We start from the raw sequence: 19,940 nt of genomic DNA on the forward strand, positions 1-19,940 counted from the left end.
CTCAAGGTTAAATTGCTATGAATAAGGAATTATCATTAACGATACTGAGCTCCTGTTAAAGTCAGGGGGGTTTGGAGACTTTTTTTGTCTTTTTTAACAGAACAATCCTCTGATAGGGGTTTACTTGAGTTTAATATGTATATAGAGCAGGGAATCACCTAATGAACTAAGTGGGTTCTTTAGTAATTAATCACTTGAAGATGTGTGCATAAATGAGGACACTAAAGGAAGCATGCATGCTGAGAAAAAAAGAGACAACATGAGAGAAAGAATCAAACAGAACATGTTAGGGATTTTCTAGCTTTTAACAGGTTGAAAAAAGGACACAAACATTAAGGAGTCTAAGAAAGAAAGTTGATATAGTTAGCTGAAAAAATTAGGAACAAAAAACAGGGCATCCTGAAAAAAAAAAAATGGGAAAAGACATTTCAAACAATTGAGAGTGCGCTCACCTTGTTAAATGCTATACAAACAGAATCAGTGACATTGGACAGAGTACTTTAATGGTAATGAGTGAAAGTCCTTCATAATATTTTGCAAAAGAGTAGGAAAGACAAAGCAAAAGTCATTATTTCAAGGAGCTTAAGAGATAGATGAACAATACATTTTTAAAATTAGAAGAAGCCATAATTTTAATGTTACATATAGAAGTTAAAGTAAGGTCATGGAAGCAAATTGTCTATGGGATTTGTGGTATTGATTCAAAGAACTACAACAGTTCTGAAAACTTCATTTTTATTTTAGAAAAATTCCCTTTCTTAGAGCATGATTTTTAAGAGCAAAGGGACTTTTAAGAAAGGGTTTTTTAAAAGTCAATGATAGTTGATGAAAGCAATGATGATACTGACTCTAATTATTGTTGCAAAGAGAAATTACAGCTGACTTTGGAGAAATAAAAGATTAAAATAAAAGAAGGAGCTGACTGAAACAAGTAGGAGGTATTTCAGTGTTGGTTTAAATAGGCGATTTGAGAGTCAAAGAGATTTAAGCTGACATTCTGTTTTTCTATGAACAAGCTGTGCAAGCTTAAGCAAGTTATGTATATTTTCTAAGGTTTACTTTCATTGTCTGCAAAATAGTAATTATGGTTCTGTTAATCTGTAAGCCTATAAAGCACAGTACCACATGGATGGCTGGAGTTCATAAAGCAGCAGCTACTTCTACAACTACTATTACAACTATTCTATTTATTATGATTATTTCACATGCTTTGGTATTTTTAAAAATTTTTTTCATTTTTATTCATTTACTTTTCATTACTTTAAATCCTTGAGGGATACAACATCACATGGATTCTGTGTTTAATAGCCTTAGCAGGAAGGTTATTTTGAAATTTGGCTCGAACCATGTCACTGTTTCCATGAGCACAAGTAATCTTTCCCCAGATTACTCTGCTTTTATTTGATTTGCCATCAGAAGTCACTGTGTATTTTTTGCTTTGTACATATAAGCACACCTCTTGCCTAAATAGAATTCCATTTCATCTCATACATAAACACCTCCTGTTTTAAGAAGAGCTGTGTGCTCCCCTTGGTTCCTGAGACCCCACCCACTTATAACCAGGAAAAATGGCCTTGCACCACAGCCTTCCAGACATAGTTGCCTTTTAGAAGTTCTATTCTCAGTAGGCCTCCAAAGGCTCCGAGACAGTGGAAAGGTGATTTTTTAAATTTTACTTGACTTGTGGAGTACAATGTGATGTGTTGAAACATGTGTACAATGTGTAATGATTAAATTAGAGTTCTTAGCATACTAAAACCCCAAACATCAACCATTTTTTAGCAACGAGATCTTCAAAATCTTTTCTAGCTATTTTGAAATACACAAAATATTATTTTTAACTACAGCCATCCTACATGCAATGGAATATTCTAACTTATTTCTCCTATCTAACTGTAACTTTGTACCTAATGACCATCCCCTTTTCCACAGCCCTTCCCAACCACTATTGCACTCTCTACTTGTATCAGATCAACTTTTTCTGGGGGAGGGGTCTGGCTTATTTTGCTTAATATAACATCCTCAAGGTTCATCCATGTTGCCATAAATGACAGAATGTTATTCTTTTTTTATGGCTGGATTGTTTTTCATTGTATTAATATACCACATTTTCTTTATCCATTCATCTATTGACAGCCTCCTGGGTTGTTTCTTATCCTGGCTGCTGTGAATAACGCTGCAATAACATGGGAGTGTAGATCTCTTTGATGTACTGATTTCATTTTCTTTGGACATATACCTGGTAATGGGATCATTGGCTCATATGGTAGTTCTACTTTTAATTCTTTCGAGGAACCTCCATGTTTTCCACAAACCCTATACTAACTCATATTCCCACCAACAGAACATGAGTTTCCCTTTTCTCACATTCTTATCAGCATGTTTTATTTTTTGTCTTTTTGATAATACCATTTTAACTTGGATGAGATAATGTTTCATTGTGGATTTAATTTGCATTTCCATGACAATTAGTAATGTCGAGCATTTTTTGTTTCGTTGCATTTATTTGTTGGCTGTTTGTATTTCTTCTTTTGAGAAATGTCTGTTCAGATCTTTTACCCATATTTTTAACTGGATTATTGTTATTATTATTTTGTTATTGAGACATTTGTGTTCCTCATAGAAACTGGATATTCTCCTTATAAGATGTGTAGTTTGCAAATATTTTCTACCATTCAGTAAGTTGTTATTTCACTCTGTTGATTTGTTTGCTTTGCTATGCAGAAGCTTTTTAGTTTGATGTAATCCCATTTCGCTTTTGTTGTCTGTGCTTCTTAGGTTTTATAAAAAATTTTTTTTATTAAAATTTTTTTGCCTAGATCAATGTTATGAAGAATTTATTCTATTTTTTATGGTAGTTTTATAGTTTCTGGTCTTATTCTTAAGCCTCTAAAGCATTTCGAATGGACTTTTCTAAGTGGTGAGAGATAAGGTGTAATTTCATTCTTCCATTTTTCCCACCACAATTTTTAAAAATTTTTAAGAAATATTTTTGCTCTAGGGTATGTGCACTCTCCAGAGAGACAGAGAGAGAGAGAAAACAAGAAATCACCCCACAGGGGAAATGGCCACACCATATTCCCTTCTCCTCCAGTCACCTCTTGGGATCTTGGCCATGCATGTAAGTGTGCCTAGAGTGAATTTCAAGCCACTGGATCTGGGACCTGAACTGCAGTCGACTACATGGGAGTCCAGTGATGTAACCCTTATGCCATCTGCCGGTCTCATCACAATTTATTTTAAAAATTGCATTTCTCAATTGATTGTAAATGTGTGAATTTATTTCTTGGTTCTCCATTCATATATATATATATATATATACACACACACACATATATACACACACACACATACATATACATACACACACATATATAATATACATATATAATATATAATAATTATATGTTTATGTATTCTCTATTTATATATATAATATATATGTTAATATATTAAAATACATTAATGCCAATACCAAGCTGTTGTGACTACTATCACTTTGTAGCATATTATTTTTTTTTTTTTGGAGAGGTTTTTGCTATAGCGTGCCTGTGCTCGCCAGACAGACAGAGAGAGATAGAGAGACAGAAAGCGAGAAATCACCCCCCAGGGGGGATGGCCACACCACAATCCCTTGTCCATCTCTGGGGAGCTTGTGCACGCACGCACACACGCCCGGTGTGAGTTTTAAGCCACCAGGTCCGAGATGCGAACTCCAGTCGACTACGTGGGAGTCCAGTGACATAGCCATTATGCTAACTGCTGGTCCCACTTTGTAGCATATTTTGTAGTCAGGTAATGTGGGTAGTGTAATGCCTCCAACTTTGTTCTTTTTTATTAAAATTGCTTTGGGTCCTTTGTCACTCCATATTAATTTTAAGATCATTTCTTCCATTTTTGGGGAAAAAATTCATTGCTGTTTTAATAAGGACTGCATGGAATCTATATATCACTTTGAGGAGTGTGGTCATTTTAGCATTCTTTCACTCCTTGAACACAGACCATCTTTCCACTTATTTTTGCCTTTTAAATTTGTTTCATCAGTGTTTTGTAGTGTAGAGCTCTCTTCCTTTCTTGATTAAATTTATTTCAATATATTTTATTTTTGGTAGCTATGATAAATGAGATTGATTTCTGGATTTCTTTTTTAGATTGTCGCTATTTACTATTGTTTCTGTGTGTTAACTGTGTATCCTACAACCTTACTGGATTAGCTTAATAGTTCTAAAGGTTTTTTTGGTGGAGTGGGTAGTGTTTTCTGTATGTAAAAATCATGTTTTCTGCAAATAAGGACGATATGACTTCCTCATTTCCAATTTGGATACCTTTAAATTCTTACTCTTACCTAATTTCTCTGGCTAGGACTTCCAGTTCTATGTTGAATATAAGTGATGAAACTGGCCATCTTTGTCATAATAGGCATTATTCTCCCTAGTAAGACTTCCTGGTACAGAGGAGAATTGATATTACCGAATATAATTATAATTATTATTTTTCTACTATTTTCCTTGCTAGATTCAACTAAAGCCAGAGGTAGATATTTATGGAGATAAAGATGGCAGAAGAATGATGACTAGGTGTGTCTTTCTCTACAGCATTTATTAAACACCATGTGGGAAGTATCACATTAGGTAATATGGAGGATTTGTAGAGATTTAGATACAACCCTTATCTTCAAAGATGTACTTATGTGGCTTACCATCTGGAAGATCAATCAGATGAGTACTCCACTAACTTTAACATTATGCAGACAGAGACTATTAAAGATAAGGTTATTCTCTGTGAAACCAAGGTATGACTGTCTGGAGTTAGAGTCTAAGAAGTGAAAATGAATAGAGGTGGATGCAGAGATGTAAAGGTCTATACTGATAGCTACACAGAGAGGTAGAAAGTAAGAGGTGTGTGTGTGAGAGGGGGAAGCCTCTACAATAACTGAAGATAATGTCTGTGGAGCATCTACCATGTGCCAGAGCTTTATATATGCTAACTCTCATGTAATCCCTACAGCAGCTTATATATTAAAACATAATAATGGTTATGATTAGTTTAGAGATTGTGCAGAGGTAAAGACTGAGGCAAAAAATAAAAAAAGTTAAGTAACTGACTCAAAGTTCTAGAATGAGTCGTGGACCAAAGATATAAACCCAAGTGCTCTAATTCAAAGCCATAAAGCTGTATTTCCACTCCAATCCTTTTCATTCAATTTCTCTTCCTTTCAACTCTGACTTCAGGAAAGAATGTTGATTTGATAGGCACCACTAGTTTTCATAAACAACCACATAGATGATTGTCATTCTAACAGAAAATCCAGAGTTGTATAAATTGCACACATTGACAAGACACAGATATCCCAGAAATTTATGTGGGAAAAGTTCCTGTTCCTTCTGAACTATAAATGAATTTCTGTCTGACTCCTTTAATCTTATTCTTGACTCCCAGACTCAGATACTTTAGCATTATCCTTATCCCCTTTCCTGTCCCCTTTCTCACTCCATTCCCCACTCTGCCCTGTAACAATTCCTCTTTTATGAAGTTCAGATTGTGGAGTCATTCACATATATAAGCATACATACATATGTACTTACATGCACACATATGTATTAGGAGAAGCACAACCCCAGAGGCTGCACCTACAAACTAATATCCTGTCCTGTGGTGGCAAAGTATGGTCGAAAGATGGAAGAGATGGCATATGAAGGTCTCACAACCAACAGAGTAGGAGGACCACCTCAGCCACTGCTACTTACCTGGAGGGCATTCTCTCTAGTGACCCTGGCACCCTGACAACCTGAGTTAACATGCTTAAAAACAAAATTTTTGAGAGATTTTTGCTATAGAGCATGTGCGCTCACTGGAGAAACAGAGAGACAGAAAGTGAAAAATCATCCCCCAGGTGGGGAATGGCCATGCTGCAATCCTTCATTCTCCAGTCTCCTCTCAGGATTTTGGGCACACGTGCACATGCTCCCAGTGTGCGTTTCAAGCTACTGGGTCTGACACTTGAAAAGTTGGCCATGTGACAATCCAGCACCTTAACCACTACACCAGCATGCTGAAAATCTTAATGAGTCTGCCTAGCCTGACTTAGAAGGATTTTACACTTCTTTTCTGACTGATGATTTGCTTTCTTTTTTTACTGAAATGAATTTATTGCACTCTCTAATAACACTCAGAGGCTAACGGTAATGATGTACAACTTATACACATTGTGAAATTTACTATTTCTGGATTCTTCAGAAATTGCCAAGGAAATTTCTTGGTGTTTCCTGAGTGAATGAGTTTTCTTGAACTAAGTGTCCAAATATCTTCTTTATGTACTCTTTCTTCTAGCTCTTTTGTGGAAATTCCCATAACTGTTATTTTTTTTTCCCCCTTTTCCCACATGGCATTACTGAATATGGAAGGAACATGGAGCAGGGAATTCTATGATACAGCAGAATATAATCTAAAACTTGCAGCTACTTTATGCTTTTGTTTTAGATAGACAGTTACGTTTTCTGTAAAAGAAAGAGGCTGCCAATACATAACTAAGACTCTTCTACCAAGGCTCAAATTCCAATCTTAAAGGTCTCCTTTCCCTTCAAATGAACACTTTCTTGCTTTCTTCTCAACGCTCAACCTGTCTTCAAGCCATGCCCCTGACTCTCATAGCCCAACAGTGAGGCTCATGTTGTCAGGAACTGAGATCATCCTACATCCCTGAGCAGGATGACAGCTCCATAATAATGTTTTAAAACCCAGAGCATATTGGAAACTGAAAAATGGCCCCTAAGTTCATCTTAATCTTCTAAGGCAAAATGAGAACACACTGGATCAATTAAAATAGTAACACGATAGATGGGGAAACTAAAGAAAGAGATGAGATTTAAATGAGAACATAGAGTAACTGCTACTAGATAATCCTACTGTCATGTTATAAAGTTTGCTTCTCTTGCCTTGGGTGTGTGGGATCTCGTCATCTTTTTGCATGGTATTGTGCTAGTACCAGAGGTCACCTTTCCCCGTACTCAAGAATGCTCTTCTACACACACCCTGAAATTTTAGAGACCACACAGAAACAGAAGTACTTGCTTCCACAAATTCTAATTTGCCTGTTAGAATATCCATTTGCTAGGAGGGAGGATCTACTTCTTAATCTCAGGACTGTGGGCAGCTTAGGGCTCCTTTTAGAGACAATCACAGCGAAGTACAGTCTTAAACTGCTCATGTCCCCACCAACTTAACAGCAATAGCAGGGCACTATTTTTATTAAATAGTTTGTCCATGAGACACTCTGGTCCCAAGAAACCCTACATTTATTGTTTCAAGAGAGAGTGAGAGAGAAAAGGAGATAGAAAGACAAGTGTCCTCATATTGTGACTCCTCCCCCAGTCTTCCCAGCCAGGGAGGGTCTTTAGGTATGTGTGCTTGGTGTTTACAGGTGCACTGGGGAACCAAGCCCATAATTTCCATACAGACCCATATTACTATTGCAGCACTAAAGCAGCTCTAAAAATGTTTCTTTTACAGACTCTAGACATATGTCTCATACTTCAGAAATAGGATAGGAAATGGGAAGAAAAGAACTGCCATGCATTAATAACACAAATAACCACTCAGGAGGGGAACTAAAGAAAGAAAACACAACTGCTGAATGTCTACAATAGCTCAAATATCCTACATGTATTATTTTATTTTATTTTTATAGTAACACTGTAAGGTTGGTAATAGTATTTATGTCACAAGTGAAGAAGTTAAAGCTTCTTGCCTGAGTTGCCTGAACTAGTAGGTGATAAAGGTAAGGCTTATTATCTCTCCACTTTGCCACACCGAGAATAAGTTAGCAGTCAAACTTTGTACAATATATTTCATTACTATAAAGAGAGGGGCATTAGACTTATTGGAATTGAAAAGATGCCCGACAGTTGTCTTTTGAAGGGAATCCGATGATTTATAATTGAGTTAAATAATGGGAAAGTACATAGCCAGTGTTAATGGTTTTTACTGGCGTCTATGATAAACATCAGTAAATACTCTCATGACTGCGTCATGAGATGGCACCATCAAGTATCCAATGGCCCAGAAATTGCACAGGTATGTGAAGTTGTGTAATAATTAGGAAGTTATAAGCACCAGAAATATGCGGACTCTTTTTCTTATTGCCATTGAGAAAATGGCTCATATCTTTAAAGATACAATGCTTTCTGATACCCCTTTTCTTAATGATGTGAAAGATGAAACTACTAAAAACATGAATGTCCTCTGGGAAAATATACCATAGTACGTATGTTTAAGGCAGCATTTCTACAAATGTACATCACATTGTTAAATAGCGGCACACACATACACAGACATACACACATAAGGTGGTGTTCTACAATTAAACTAGCTTAGAAAATAGGTTTTGTATAGTAAAACTGCCTCCTCTGCATCAATACTTTCAGAGCAATTACTGTGTAATCACATAGTCATGAAGGTCATTGCAATGGAATATTTTAATCACTACATCAACTCTGACATATTTAATGTGGAAATCATTTTTAGGTGATAAATTTTACTGGACTTGTGTTCTAAGGAACGGAATTTGAGACACTCTAATCTAACCCCTTGGTTCAAATAATAGTGAAACTTATTATCCAGATAAACTGCTCTACGAAGCAATTAAAATGAATAAAATATATGTGTGTATACTACACATACCGTATATGTTTATATATTGGGTCGTCAGAAAAGTCATGACATATTTTTTCTATGTTATTCTATGCAAAAATGTGTCATGACTTTTTCAATTACCTAATATATTCTTTACTCTCTTGTGTGTACATGTGTGTCTATATTGTATGTTTGTGTGCATGTACATGCATACATACTCACACATATTAGTTAGGAAGAGGAATTACCAGACAAAAAATAAAGATAAAATGAGAGACAACAGGACCTAGAAAGGTTCGTGTAGTAAGCTGTTTGTTCCCTGAGAGTAAAATTGACATAGTCAGTCTTTCCTTTGGGGATTTGCTAATGAGGAGGGTCAGAGCCCAGTACCCAACAGGGTAGAAAGTCTGCGAGAAGGCAGTCCTGAGTTCAGGTAAGGCCGAGCAGAAGAAACCAGCTGTGCAGATTCAAGCTTTGTTACAGGTGGTCCTAGAACAGGAAACCCTTGGTCTCAAGTAGAAGCAAAGACAAATCCTCTCTGGAGGGAGGCACTGCATCCCAGGCTTTCAGCTGTTCCCACAGTACATTTTTAGGTAAGTGACCCCCTCACTGTGCCCTCCTTGGCTGAGGTACTACTCATCTCTGGTTTAAATTTCATAACAGTCTTTTTGTAAGTTACCCTTACCCTACTCTTTCTTCCAATATAAGTTGAAAGTTCTTGTAATGTCTTATTTACTGTGCTTAATAATTTTATTTTTGTTGTTCAACATGTCCACTCAAAGAGATGACTAAATCCTTAAAGTCAGAACCCATGCATATTTTTTAATGGATTCTCTAGTTCATTTTCTTTTTTTTTTTTTTAGAATTACTTTATTTAATTTTTATTTCTTTATTTTAATTTGACCAGAGAAAGACAGAGCAAGAGAGTGAGAGAGAGAGAGAAAGCAAGCCACCAGGTCCAGGACTTGAACCACAGTCAGCCATGTGGGAGTCCAGTGCCCTTAACCACCACGCCATCTGCCGACCCAAACTCATGCTTTTTTTTTAATCTCAGGATTCCCTCCAGCCTAAGTAGGAGCTTGTGTTCAGTAGTTATTCAGTGAGTGACTGAATCCTTCCCTAGGGTGTGGGAACTGGGGAAAAGAATTCCACGGTTTGAAGAAAGCTGGTAACTCCTGAGATGTAAGGCCCATCCCTGCCTCTGATGCACTTTTCCCAAGGCCCTTCTCAGGTCATGAGTACCCAGTCTCAAATAATGCAAATTATGCTTTTAGGAGGTCTATTTTAGCAGGAGCAGGCACATCAGTAGAGTTTTTGTGATATAAAAAAAGTAACAACATGATCAGAAAATCAAAGGGTACAAGGAAGGTTTTGTGATATAAAAAGAGGGACAACATGATCAGAAAATCAAAGGGTACAAGGAGCAGAGAATGAAGAAAGAAGGAGATGGAGTGGAGGAAACCAAAGCGGTATCCTGGAAATGAGAATGGGATCTGCATTCAGAACTCCTAATCTGAGCCCTACCCCACCCCATAATAGTCATCCAGATCAATTCACTTAACATCTTTGAACCTCTGTTACATCAAAACAGTAATGGTTCTTTACCATTGCATTCGCTAGCATTTCAAATGGGAGCATGATTTTTAAATAGCTTTATAATTCAAAAACAATATACGCACTAGACTTTACCTTGCAGATTTTAGCTATTATTGCTAGCAGTATTTTTTAAAAGAACCCTGGAGAGCAGAGGAAGCACAGAGCCAAAAGTTGAAGACAGACCCTTTTATTACAGCTAACAAATACTGTGGCAGTAAAATATTACATTCTGTGAGCCTGGGCCAAATGAGCAGGTTCCAGGTTTACCTTTGAAGACCTTCCTGAGTATGCCAGACACACGTGTGCCCATGATTCTGGGCTAGCTGAGGCTGGGAGTGAATTGTGTGTCAATCCACTCCCAGCTATCTCTCTATCACTTTTTCTGTCTCTCTCCCTCATGAATTAAATAAAGTTTAAGAAAAGATTATGATTTTGATAGAAAACAGATCCTTAAATGTCATGAAGGCATAGATGTCTTTCTACATAGGAATACAAATTCTAGATTAGAAGTCAGAATGACACATAGTTAAGAACAAAGACTCTGAAGAAAGGTTGGGTTAAAAACTTAGCTATCGGCACAACTTTGGAAAAGTTATTTAACTTTAGGAGTCTCACTATCCTTAGCTATATCATGAGAATAAAATTTTATCTATTTGGTAATGAATGAGATTCAGTCATTCTTCTAATAAATATATATTAACTGTTATGTGTTAGACATTGTTCTTGGTACTGGGATACAAATGGCAAATAATGCATATAAGATCCCTGACTTTAGGGTATTTCCATTCTCACAGTAAAATTAAAACAATAAACAAATGAATATTTGATATAGTATAAGGTAATAAGATAATTTAGGAAGAAAAGTAAAGTAGGTTAGGGTCAGGAGTGGGGGCAGGGGGCTCTCTAAGTCAAGGTTGTCCAAGGTAGAGTGTATGGAGTTCTTAGCCCTGTGACAGACTCAGTAAACAGTAACAGTATTTAGTTTGATATTTTTCCTGTCTGAGAAACTCATAGGAAGTAATCCGATGAGTTTTCTGTTATTCCCTGGGTAACCAGGCTGGGCTCACACAATATAAGAAATCCCCATAGAATAGGCCTATAAATGGGGAAGATTCATTTCTTTATTGACATGAATATATAAGAGCTACCCTGTTCTTAGGCTCTGGGGACATCAAAGCAAATATGACCTATTTCCCAGCTCTTACAGAGTATAGTCTAGTAGGTTAAGATTAATAGGTCTTGGGGCCAACAGGTGGCATTGTGGTTAAAGGATGCTGGACTATCATATGGCTGACCACAGTTCAAGTCCCAGACCTAGTGGCTTTCTTTCTCCCCTTTTCTCCTCTTCTTCTCTTTTCCTTCTCTGGTCAAATTAGAATAAATAGAGTTAAAAATAAAATAATTCTTTAAAACAAAATTTAAGAGAAAAGATGAATAGGTCTTCCAGGAGACTGTCTATGTGAACTGAACGTGAGGGCCAGCCATAAGGATCTCTGAGAATATTATTCACACTGCCTTTCTTTCTCAACCCTTTAGTGTTATACATGCTATTCCACCCCCTCTTCTTTCCCTGTGGCCCAGCCCACCCAACACCCATCTGTTTCACACAGCAAACATGCTAATCAGGTCATCAGCCACCGTCTACTGGGTGGAGATGCTTACACCAATGACAAGGAATGATATTTGGTTATGAAAAATTTCCCTAGCCAACCTCCATTTGAGGACCTGGTCTAGATTCCTTCTCCTTGTCAAGCACTGATTCCAAGAAAGAAGCTGTTTTCTGAGTGTCCTACTTCTTGTGATCTTTTAAAGATTGCTTATGACTATCCATCAAACTACTTCCTCATTTGCAATATCTTAGGAGGATATTCTCTATGAACTTTGAAGGAGATTCAAAGAATTTGAAGACTATTAGGACTAGAAAAGGCCCTTAGCGATCATCTCTCCCCACTTTCCATTTTACAGAAGAGTAAACTGAGCTCCAAATAGGTTAAGTGGTTTATTCAATCTTGTAAAACAAATTTGCAGCAGAGTTGGGCTAAGAAAAGAGATAGGAGGACCTGAAAGAAAATATATCCATTTGTAATGTTAGGTATATGTATACACACAAACACACATATATAAATTTTCATTTTAATTAATTAATAAATTTACATTCATTCACTGAGCATCACCACAGCTATATATTTTCATAATTTTTTTGTGTGGTTTTGCTATAGGGCATATGCGCTTGCTGGAGAGGGAGGGCAAGAGAGAAAGAGAGAGAGAGAGAGAGAGAAATTATTCACCAGGGGGTGGCCATGCCATAATCCCTTCTCCTCCATTTTCCTCTTGAAATTTTGGGCATGCACCCATAGTGCACAGCATGTTTTTCAAGCCACTAGGTCCTGGACTTGAAAGTGCACTTGATATGGAATCCAGCTTCTTTAACCACCATGCAATCTGGTTGGCCCATTTTCATCATTTTTTCTATAATTAAAACCTTTCTTGTACTTTATAATAGATCTGAAAACATCAAGCCATAAAAGCCCCTTAATACTTTTGTAAACTTTAAATTTAATCACTGTACATTTTATAGTATATGATGTAGGTTTATAGTATACGATGTAGGTTTCTAAGCATAAATGCATTCCATGTCAAACAAGTCAAAGCTATCACCATACACAAAAACTTTCCATTCTTGTGTCTGTTAAATGTTCTTTTTTTTCTCCTTGAGTCCCTCCTTCCTACCCCCTCCTGCCCACTCCTTCCTATATAGTCTCTGGTATCTATACTTGCTGTCTCTTCTATTATGTTTTCCAGTCTTTCAGTTTCTGCCACAGAGTGTAGACATTCAGTATATATTGATATGATTGTCACCCTCTTACTCTTGAAATTGCCTTTTATGTTTACTGACATAGCCTCCCCAGCTGGAAACAGGAAAATGGCTTAACAAATTGTGTGCACCTAATATGTACAGAGCACTGTTTTCAGCAGTATTACGAAACACAATCACTCTAATGGAGCTATCATGTAATGTGACCGGAGTCACAGTCAGGAGATGTGTCTGCCTGACTCAAAAGTCCAGATCTCACCACACTAGCTTTTGCTCCCCCAAGCCTGCCAGCCAGGCAGTTAAGACTAGTCATCTCTGGGGCTAGCAAATGGCATAGTGTTTAAGGCGCTGGACTCTGATGTTGTCTACCACAGTTCGAGCTCTGAATTGCACCCAAAGTTCCAAGAGGAGAATGGAAGAGAAGGGATTGCAGCATGGCCATTCCCCTCCCCGGGGGGGGGGGATGATTTTTCGCTTTCTGTCTCTCTATCTCTATCTCTCCAGCAAGCGCACGTGCCCTGTACAAGAAAAAAAGAAAAAGGAAAAGAAAAACTGGTCGTCTCTTTGCTAAGTGAGATGTGAGAAACATGATATACAGAGTAACTAACACAGAGCTCAGCACACAGTAGGCCTGCAGCAGATGAAGGGCAATTCTCTCTGTCTTTCCCTTGAAGTGTCAAGAATAAATAGATGTAGCCATTTTCTTATGTGTATTTAATTATATTGGCTATACATTCATATGCAGTATATGTATAAAATGTTTGTAAGACAAACATTTAGATATACATTACTATATTTTTATTAATTTTGCAAAATACTATGAAGATTCTCTACATATGTTAACCTTACTTGTCAGGAATTTTGGAAGATATTTTTCTGGAATAGAAGACATTGTAAAAACTATCCTGCAAGTGGAGTCTACTCAGTAGACTTTTCTATTCTAGAAAATTTGTGCAGAAGCAGACTCATACCAGATTCCAAAGTAGCAGCATCTCAGCCTGTTCAAGGAAACTCTTTCCAGTTTCCCAGGGGCTTGGCTCCATGTTCTGGATTTGCCATTCTCTAAAAATCATGAAATCTTCAGAAAATATTATAGAGGAACTAGTAGTCAGAAAATTTAGATTATTTTACATGAGAAATGGGGAATCAAGTTTAAGTTAGAGAATATAAATATGCAGAACTTTTGGCTAACCTAAAAAGTTACTGAAGTTTAATATCCTGAATGCCATATGTTTAATCTATCAGTTTGAAAAATAAAAGAGTCATAATTGTGCAATGTGAGGATCCCTGTACCAGGAGGTAAAGATCACCCCATATTGGCACTTGAAAGCAACATATGCAAATCAGACTCAGGGAGCATTACATGTGGCGGGGTTAGGAAAGAACCAGTAAACTGATGCTATTAGACAATTACTTGAGCTCCTCTTTTTAAAAACAATAATCTGAGGTCTCTTTTTTAAAAATTTTATCTTTAACCACTGTATGTCTTCACCTCATACAATGATTTTTCAAAGCATACATGCACGGCAAGTCAAAGATATTGCCATACACATCATTCTGAAAGACAACTTTCCATTCTTGTGTCTATTAAATATTTTTACCCTAATCTCCTCTGTCTCACCAAATACTCCCTACTATATAGTCTCTGGAATATATACTTGTCAATTTTTCTATTATATCTTCCAGTCTTTCAGTTTATGTCATAAAATGCAGACATTCAGAATGCTGAGCGGGGACAAGCAATGTCTGTCTTTCATAGACTGGTTTGCTCCCCTTAACATTAAGTCTTCTATATTCCTCCACTTGTATCAAATGATATGGTCTCATTGGTTTTTAGAGCTGAGTAGTATTTCATGGTATATATGTCACATTTTTCCAATCTAGTCATCCATTCTTGGACATTTAAGTCAATCCCATGCCTTAGCAATTGTGAATAATGTAATCTTGGCAGAATTTAACATTCTTAATTGTTTCACTCAGCCATTCTGACAGGTGCTAAGTGGTATCTCATTGTGGTTTTGATTTGCATTTCCTTTATGATAAGAGCTGTTGAGCATTTTTTTCATATGCTTTTAGGCCATTAATATGTCTTCTTGGAGAGTTGTCTGTTCAACTAATTTGCTCATTTTTAAATGGATTTTTTTTTCAGATAAGTTGCTTGAGTTCCCTCTAAGTTTTGGTTATCTGTCCCTTATCTAATGCATGAATTGCAAATAGTTTTTCCCACTCTGAAGTTTGTCTCTCCACTCTAATTATTGTTTCCTTTGCTGTGTGGATGCTTTTTAACCTGATACAGTTCTACTTGTTTATTTTGGGGATCATTGCCTGTGTTTTATGGGTTTTATTTTTAAAAATCTTTGCCTATTCCTATGTCTTCAAGAGTTCCCCCTGTGTTTTCTACTAGCAGTTTTGTAGTTTAAGGCTTTATGTTTAGATCTTTTATATGTTCTAAAAATACAACTTTCTTTATTCCAGAGAAATAAACTTTAAAAGGCACAAATAATATGGTATCATCTGAAACCTTGAAACCTCTCAATGGCTGCTTGGATACCTCAGCAGTGACTCAAGGCCCTTCTGCCCTTCCTCATCTTTCATTCTCACCCATCATCCCCTCACACTCATCAGGCTCCTTCCTCCCACAGAGTTCTGTGTGTGTCCTTGCTTCTGTATGGAGAAGTCCTCCCTCACTTCTCTATAATTAACTCCTACTCAACTTTGGGGTTAAGTTTTACTTTCTTAGGAAAGTCTTTTCTGATCTCCCTGACCAGGTAAAATTTGCATTTTGCAGGGTACTTGGTAGTCTTCCCTCATAGCTCTGGTCATTGACACATCTGTTGCTTGTTTATTGGATTATTTGATTGCTTATGCTCCCTCTCTACTCTCTAGTAAGTGGGAGAGATGGTACCTGCAACAGAATAGATGCTCAATAACTATTTATTGTATAAATGATATGATCAATCCCTAATTACAGTCTGCTCAGTCTCCCAAAGCCTGTGGAAGGTGGAGGTCCTGCTGCCACATATTTAGGGTCACTGGGATATGCTCCTGAGTAAGTACCCTGCAAGCCTTGAAAGCTTAGGTCCTTCAGCTGTCTCATCTCTGATTCATATTATCTATGCATTCACTGAAAACCCAAGCAAGGCTTTTCTGAAGGGTTGGAGTTATGAATAGCTATTTCTGTTCTATTCCAGTTCATATCTCTAAACACAAGCTCCTATTTTATGGGAAGCATGGAATTTGTTTGTTTTTGAAATGAATTAGCTTTCTGGTAGCCAGATGGTAGTTATACAAGTGTATTCACTAAGTAACAACCATATCTATTCTGGAAGGGTGCCATATTTCAATATAAACTTGAATACATTTGAAACAGACCTTGATAGCAACTCATATAATAATGAAGTAAAAGACAGAGATAGAGATATATGCAAAGAGAAAAATCTAAAGGGCCATAATAAAGGGATAGTTAGATAAATCACTGACTAGTTGAGCCACACTATAGAAATGTTTTAAAAAATACAATTAAAAGAACAGGATATAATTGTATGAACAACCAAAATTTATTTTTAATAGTCATTTGCTAAATGAAAATAGCCACTCATAGAGCAATATATAGTGATCTTCTATAATAAAGGGAAACTCTAAGATGTGTAACCAACTGAAATTTATTATTGTGTGTGAGTGTTTGTTCCCTGCCTTTCTTTCTTCTCTCTACTAAAATAAAATTATGGTTTTCCTCCTTTAAGCTTTATAATCCCTTTCCTCCTACCCTATACAAAATCACAATGGGTCAGAGAAAGAGCTTATATGGCTGGAGAAAAGAGAGAAGGCTTTTGCTCCTGGATTAATTCTCCTGAAACAGAAAATGCCAAGACTGGGTAAAATATAGAGGAAATTAACAAGGGATCCAGAAAGACTCAAACCATCTATATACCCAGCACCAGATCCAGGTAGGGTGGGGGAGGAAAATAGAGGAGCTAAGGGAAGAAAAAGATCAGAGAAGCCACAGTATCTAGACATTAGAGAGCACTTGGGGGAATTTAGTTAAAGGATACTGAGTAGCTGTAGAATCTGGCAGAATTAGAGGACAGAAAATAAGATATTGGGAAATATGCTATGGGTTATAAAGTGGGTTTCCTATAACATTTTTTGATACATCAGCACTAGGTGGGCTGTTTGAATGTCATTCTCTGTAGACTCTAGACAACAGAAAGCTTCAGGAGTTATGTAGCTCCATGTGGTTTAGGTATAAGCACCACCTAGGTAAAGGTCTAGATGGATATAATCCACACTGAAGAAGATGCCACCTAGAAAAGAATGGAATTGGAGGTTGACAGGTGAGTCCTATTTTTCACTCATAATCTGCTGTACTATTAACATTTTTATATAGCTCATATTGCTTATATAGTTTTTAAATGATTACTTATAAAAATAATAAGTATAGTGGTAATAATTGCAGAATAAGCATCAGTCTATTGCAGACACCACTGCAAGAATAAAGCATTAACCTGGATAAAGCTGTTTCATCTCTGAGTGGGTGTCCGTTGTCTCGGCTGCAAGTTGAAAAGGTGTGGTGGGAGGGATGGAACATGATTGGAGGAGATACAGGTGTTTAGATATTCAAAAGCGGCAGAGTAGTCAAACAACTTTCTGCTAATGTCCCGGGGTGAATCAACAGAGATTGTCGAGAAATGAGCACACTACTCTCTGCATTTGCTCATTCATTCGTTCACACATTCATTTCTGCATTCACCAAACATATTGTCTCTTATGCACCAGGCCTTCTGGGATTGTTTTGAACAATAGTTATCCCTCAGCCTATTTTTTAATGAGTGCTTTTTATAGTTTTTAGTTATAAAAGTTCACCCTAAACCCTTCAGAGTTGGCCAAGTAACAGAGAAGAAAATGCTAATGAGAATAGGCAATTGACCTTGGGGCCTGGATGTTTGTCCCATGAGGTTGACTTTTCTCTTGAATATCTCTCATTTACTACCAGGGATGACCTGGGGAATAGCTACCTGCTTCAAGGGAACCCTTGCCTCTTCCCTCAGGTTTTTGCCATATGGCCTCAAGAAGGCAAGCCTATCAGACGAGAAAATGCAATCTATAAAGTCTACCATGGGTTCAAGGCACATTATGGACAGCAGCAGAGTCATCCAGTGATGGTCCTGAGCATATAGGATGTTATAACCCCTTCAACATCCAGGAAAATAATCTCTGAGTTTACATACAGTCATCATGATACCATGATGACCTTATCAGGGCCAGAACCTCTCCTCAGATTAATTAGAAGGCAGGAATGAGGCAAGCCTCCATCCTAGATCCTGCTAACTTGCATGGGGGACATTTAGTCACAGCATTCTAGAAGGCTTAGGGATCCCAGCTGGGATTTCACCAGCTCAGTCTTCTTGTTCCTGTCCCCGCATATTTTCCCTGTAGCTGAGAAAAAAGAGCAAATAAAGAGAGGGGCAAAAGAGTTTCTGATATAAAAGCATAAATATGGACCAAATAAAAAGAAAATCATAATGAATTGCATTCATCTTTATTCTTGCCAAAGTTTGGAGGATGCGCTAACTTTGGCAGGCTGTCTTGACAGAAAAGCATAGTACAAAGGTGAAACAATGAGGATCTACATCACTGAGAATGACAAGGAAGGGGCCAGAGGCTGGTGAATGTTTCAGAAGGCATAGAAGGCAGTGAATTCTGTAGTGGGGTTCTCCTGTGTTTAGCAGCAGCAGTCATCCTCAGCATCACAACATGCAGGCCCGCTGGACCTCATGGGGATAATTCCCAAACAGCAGCATCCACCACCACACCCACAGCCACAACACCCAGAACAGCCAGAACTGCAGCACCCGGAATCCTCACAGCAGCCAGACGATCCTGTGTTGCAATCCTGGGGCCGCTGGACCCAGCGTCTCAGAGGACTCACTCCAAAGGTCCGGGGAGCCAGGCAGCAGTAGCTGGTGGAACAGGGAGCAGAGCATGGGTCAGGGACAGAGCACGAGGTGACAGAGCCACTCTGAGCAGGAGCTTGAACATAGCAGCTCTGGCGAGGAGAAGGATACTGGACACAGCATGTCTGGGTCTGGCTGGGAGCTGGGCATTTGACATAGGTCGTCTGGCATGGAGCTGGGCACTTCACATATGTCTGGCAGGGAGTTGGGCATTTGACGTAGGTTGTCTGGCATGGAGCTGGGCACTTCACATATGTCTGGCATGGAGGTGGGCATTTGACATAGGTCGTCTGGCATGGAGCTGGGCACTTCACATATGTCTGGCAGGGAGTTGGCAATTTCACATAAGTTTTAGTCTGGCACGGAGCTGGGCACTTCACGTAGGTTTGAGTCTGGCATGGAACTTGGCACTTCACATAAGTTGGAGCTGGACATGGAGCTGGGCATTTCACAAGTGTTTGAGTCTGGCTTGGAGCAGGGCCTGTCACATACACAGCTTTGGTCTGGCAAGGAGCTGGGCACTTCACAGAGACACTTTTGGTGCTTTGCATGGCTCCCAGTCCCGAACCTTTCACACAAGATGGAGGGAATTGTGGCTGCTTCTGTTGGTCACACATCTTTCCGTGATTTTGCAAAAAATCTGAAAAGAAAGATTTCATCAGAACTGTGAACAAAGATTTCCAGGGAAACATGAAGCATCCCCTTTGGGTAAGAGTGATCTGCTAGCAACAGCCTTTTTTAAGGTGGTCATGGACACCCCAAGGCTGCACTCCTGGCAGTCAGATGGACTCACAGCACTTCCTAGGCTCAGCTCTTGCACCTGTACCTGGTTTTGTGGCTTTAGAGAAGTCACCCCTCATCTCTGTATGCTTCCACGATGGGATATATAAAGAGCTTTAAAGAGTGACCACTGCATCTCTACCCTGCTCTCCAACTCCAACTCA

The 19,940-nt window shown here is 38.1% G+C and overlaps 1 protein-coding gene across 2 annotated transcripts; it reads right to left on the reverse strand.

The window, feature by feature from the left end:
* Positions 1–18,764: 18,764 nt before the first annotated feature.
* Positions 18,765–19,613, reverse strand: KPLCE (KPRP N-terminal and LCE C-terminal like protein). Of its 2 annotated transcripts, XM_006159851.1 has the most exons (2): positions 19,185–19,613; positions 18,765–19,121 (listed from the first exon to the last, which is right to left on the reverse strand). In XM_006159851.1, exons 1-2 carry the CDS (start codon positions 19,611–19,613, stop codon positions 18,765–18,767), a joined length of 786 nt encoding a protein of 261 aa, XP_006159913.1. The 2 variants fall into 2 exon arrangements, with proteins under 2 accessions (XP_006159913.1, XP_006159912.1); XM_006159850.1 differs by having other exon boundaries at positions 18,765–19,613.
* Between the last annotated feature and the right edge of the window lie 327 nt (positions 19,614–19,940).

This window comes from Tupaia chinensis, unplaced genomic scaffold (assembly GCF_000334495.1).
Source record: "Tupaia chinensis unplaced genomic scaffold, TupChi_1.0 Scaffold000659_1, whole genome shotgun sequence".
In the NCBI taxonomy this organism is placed as follows: Eukaryota; Metazoa; Chordata; class Mammalia; order Scandentia; family Tupaiidae; genus Tupaia; species Tupaia belangeri.

Excerpts from the sequence above, each read along its gene's own strand:
- KPLCE (XM_006159850.1), bottom strand. The coding sequence starts at position 19,613 with ATGTGTGACCAACAGAAGCAGCCACAATTCCCTCCATCTTGTGTGAAA.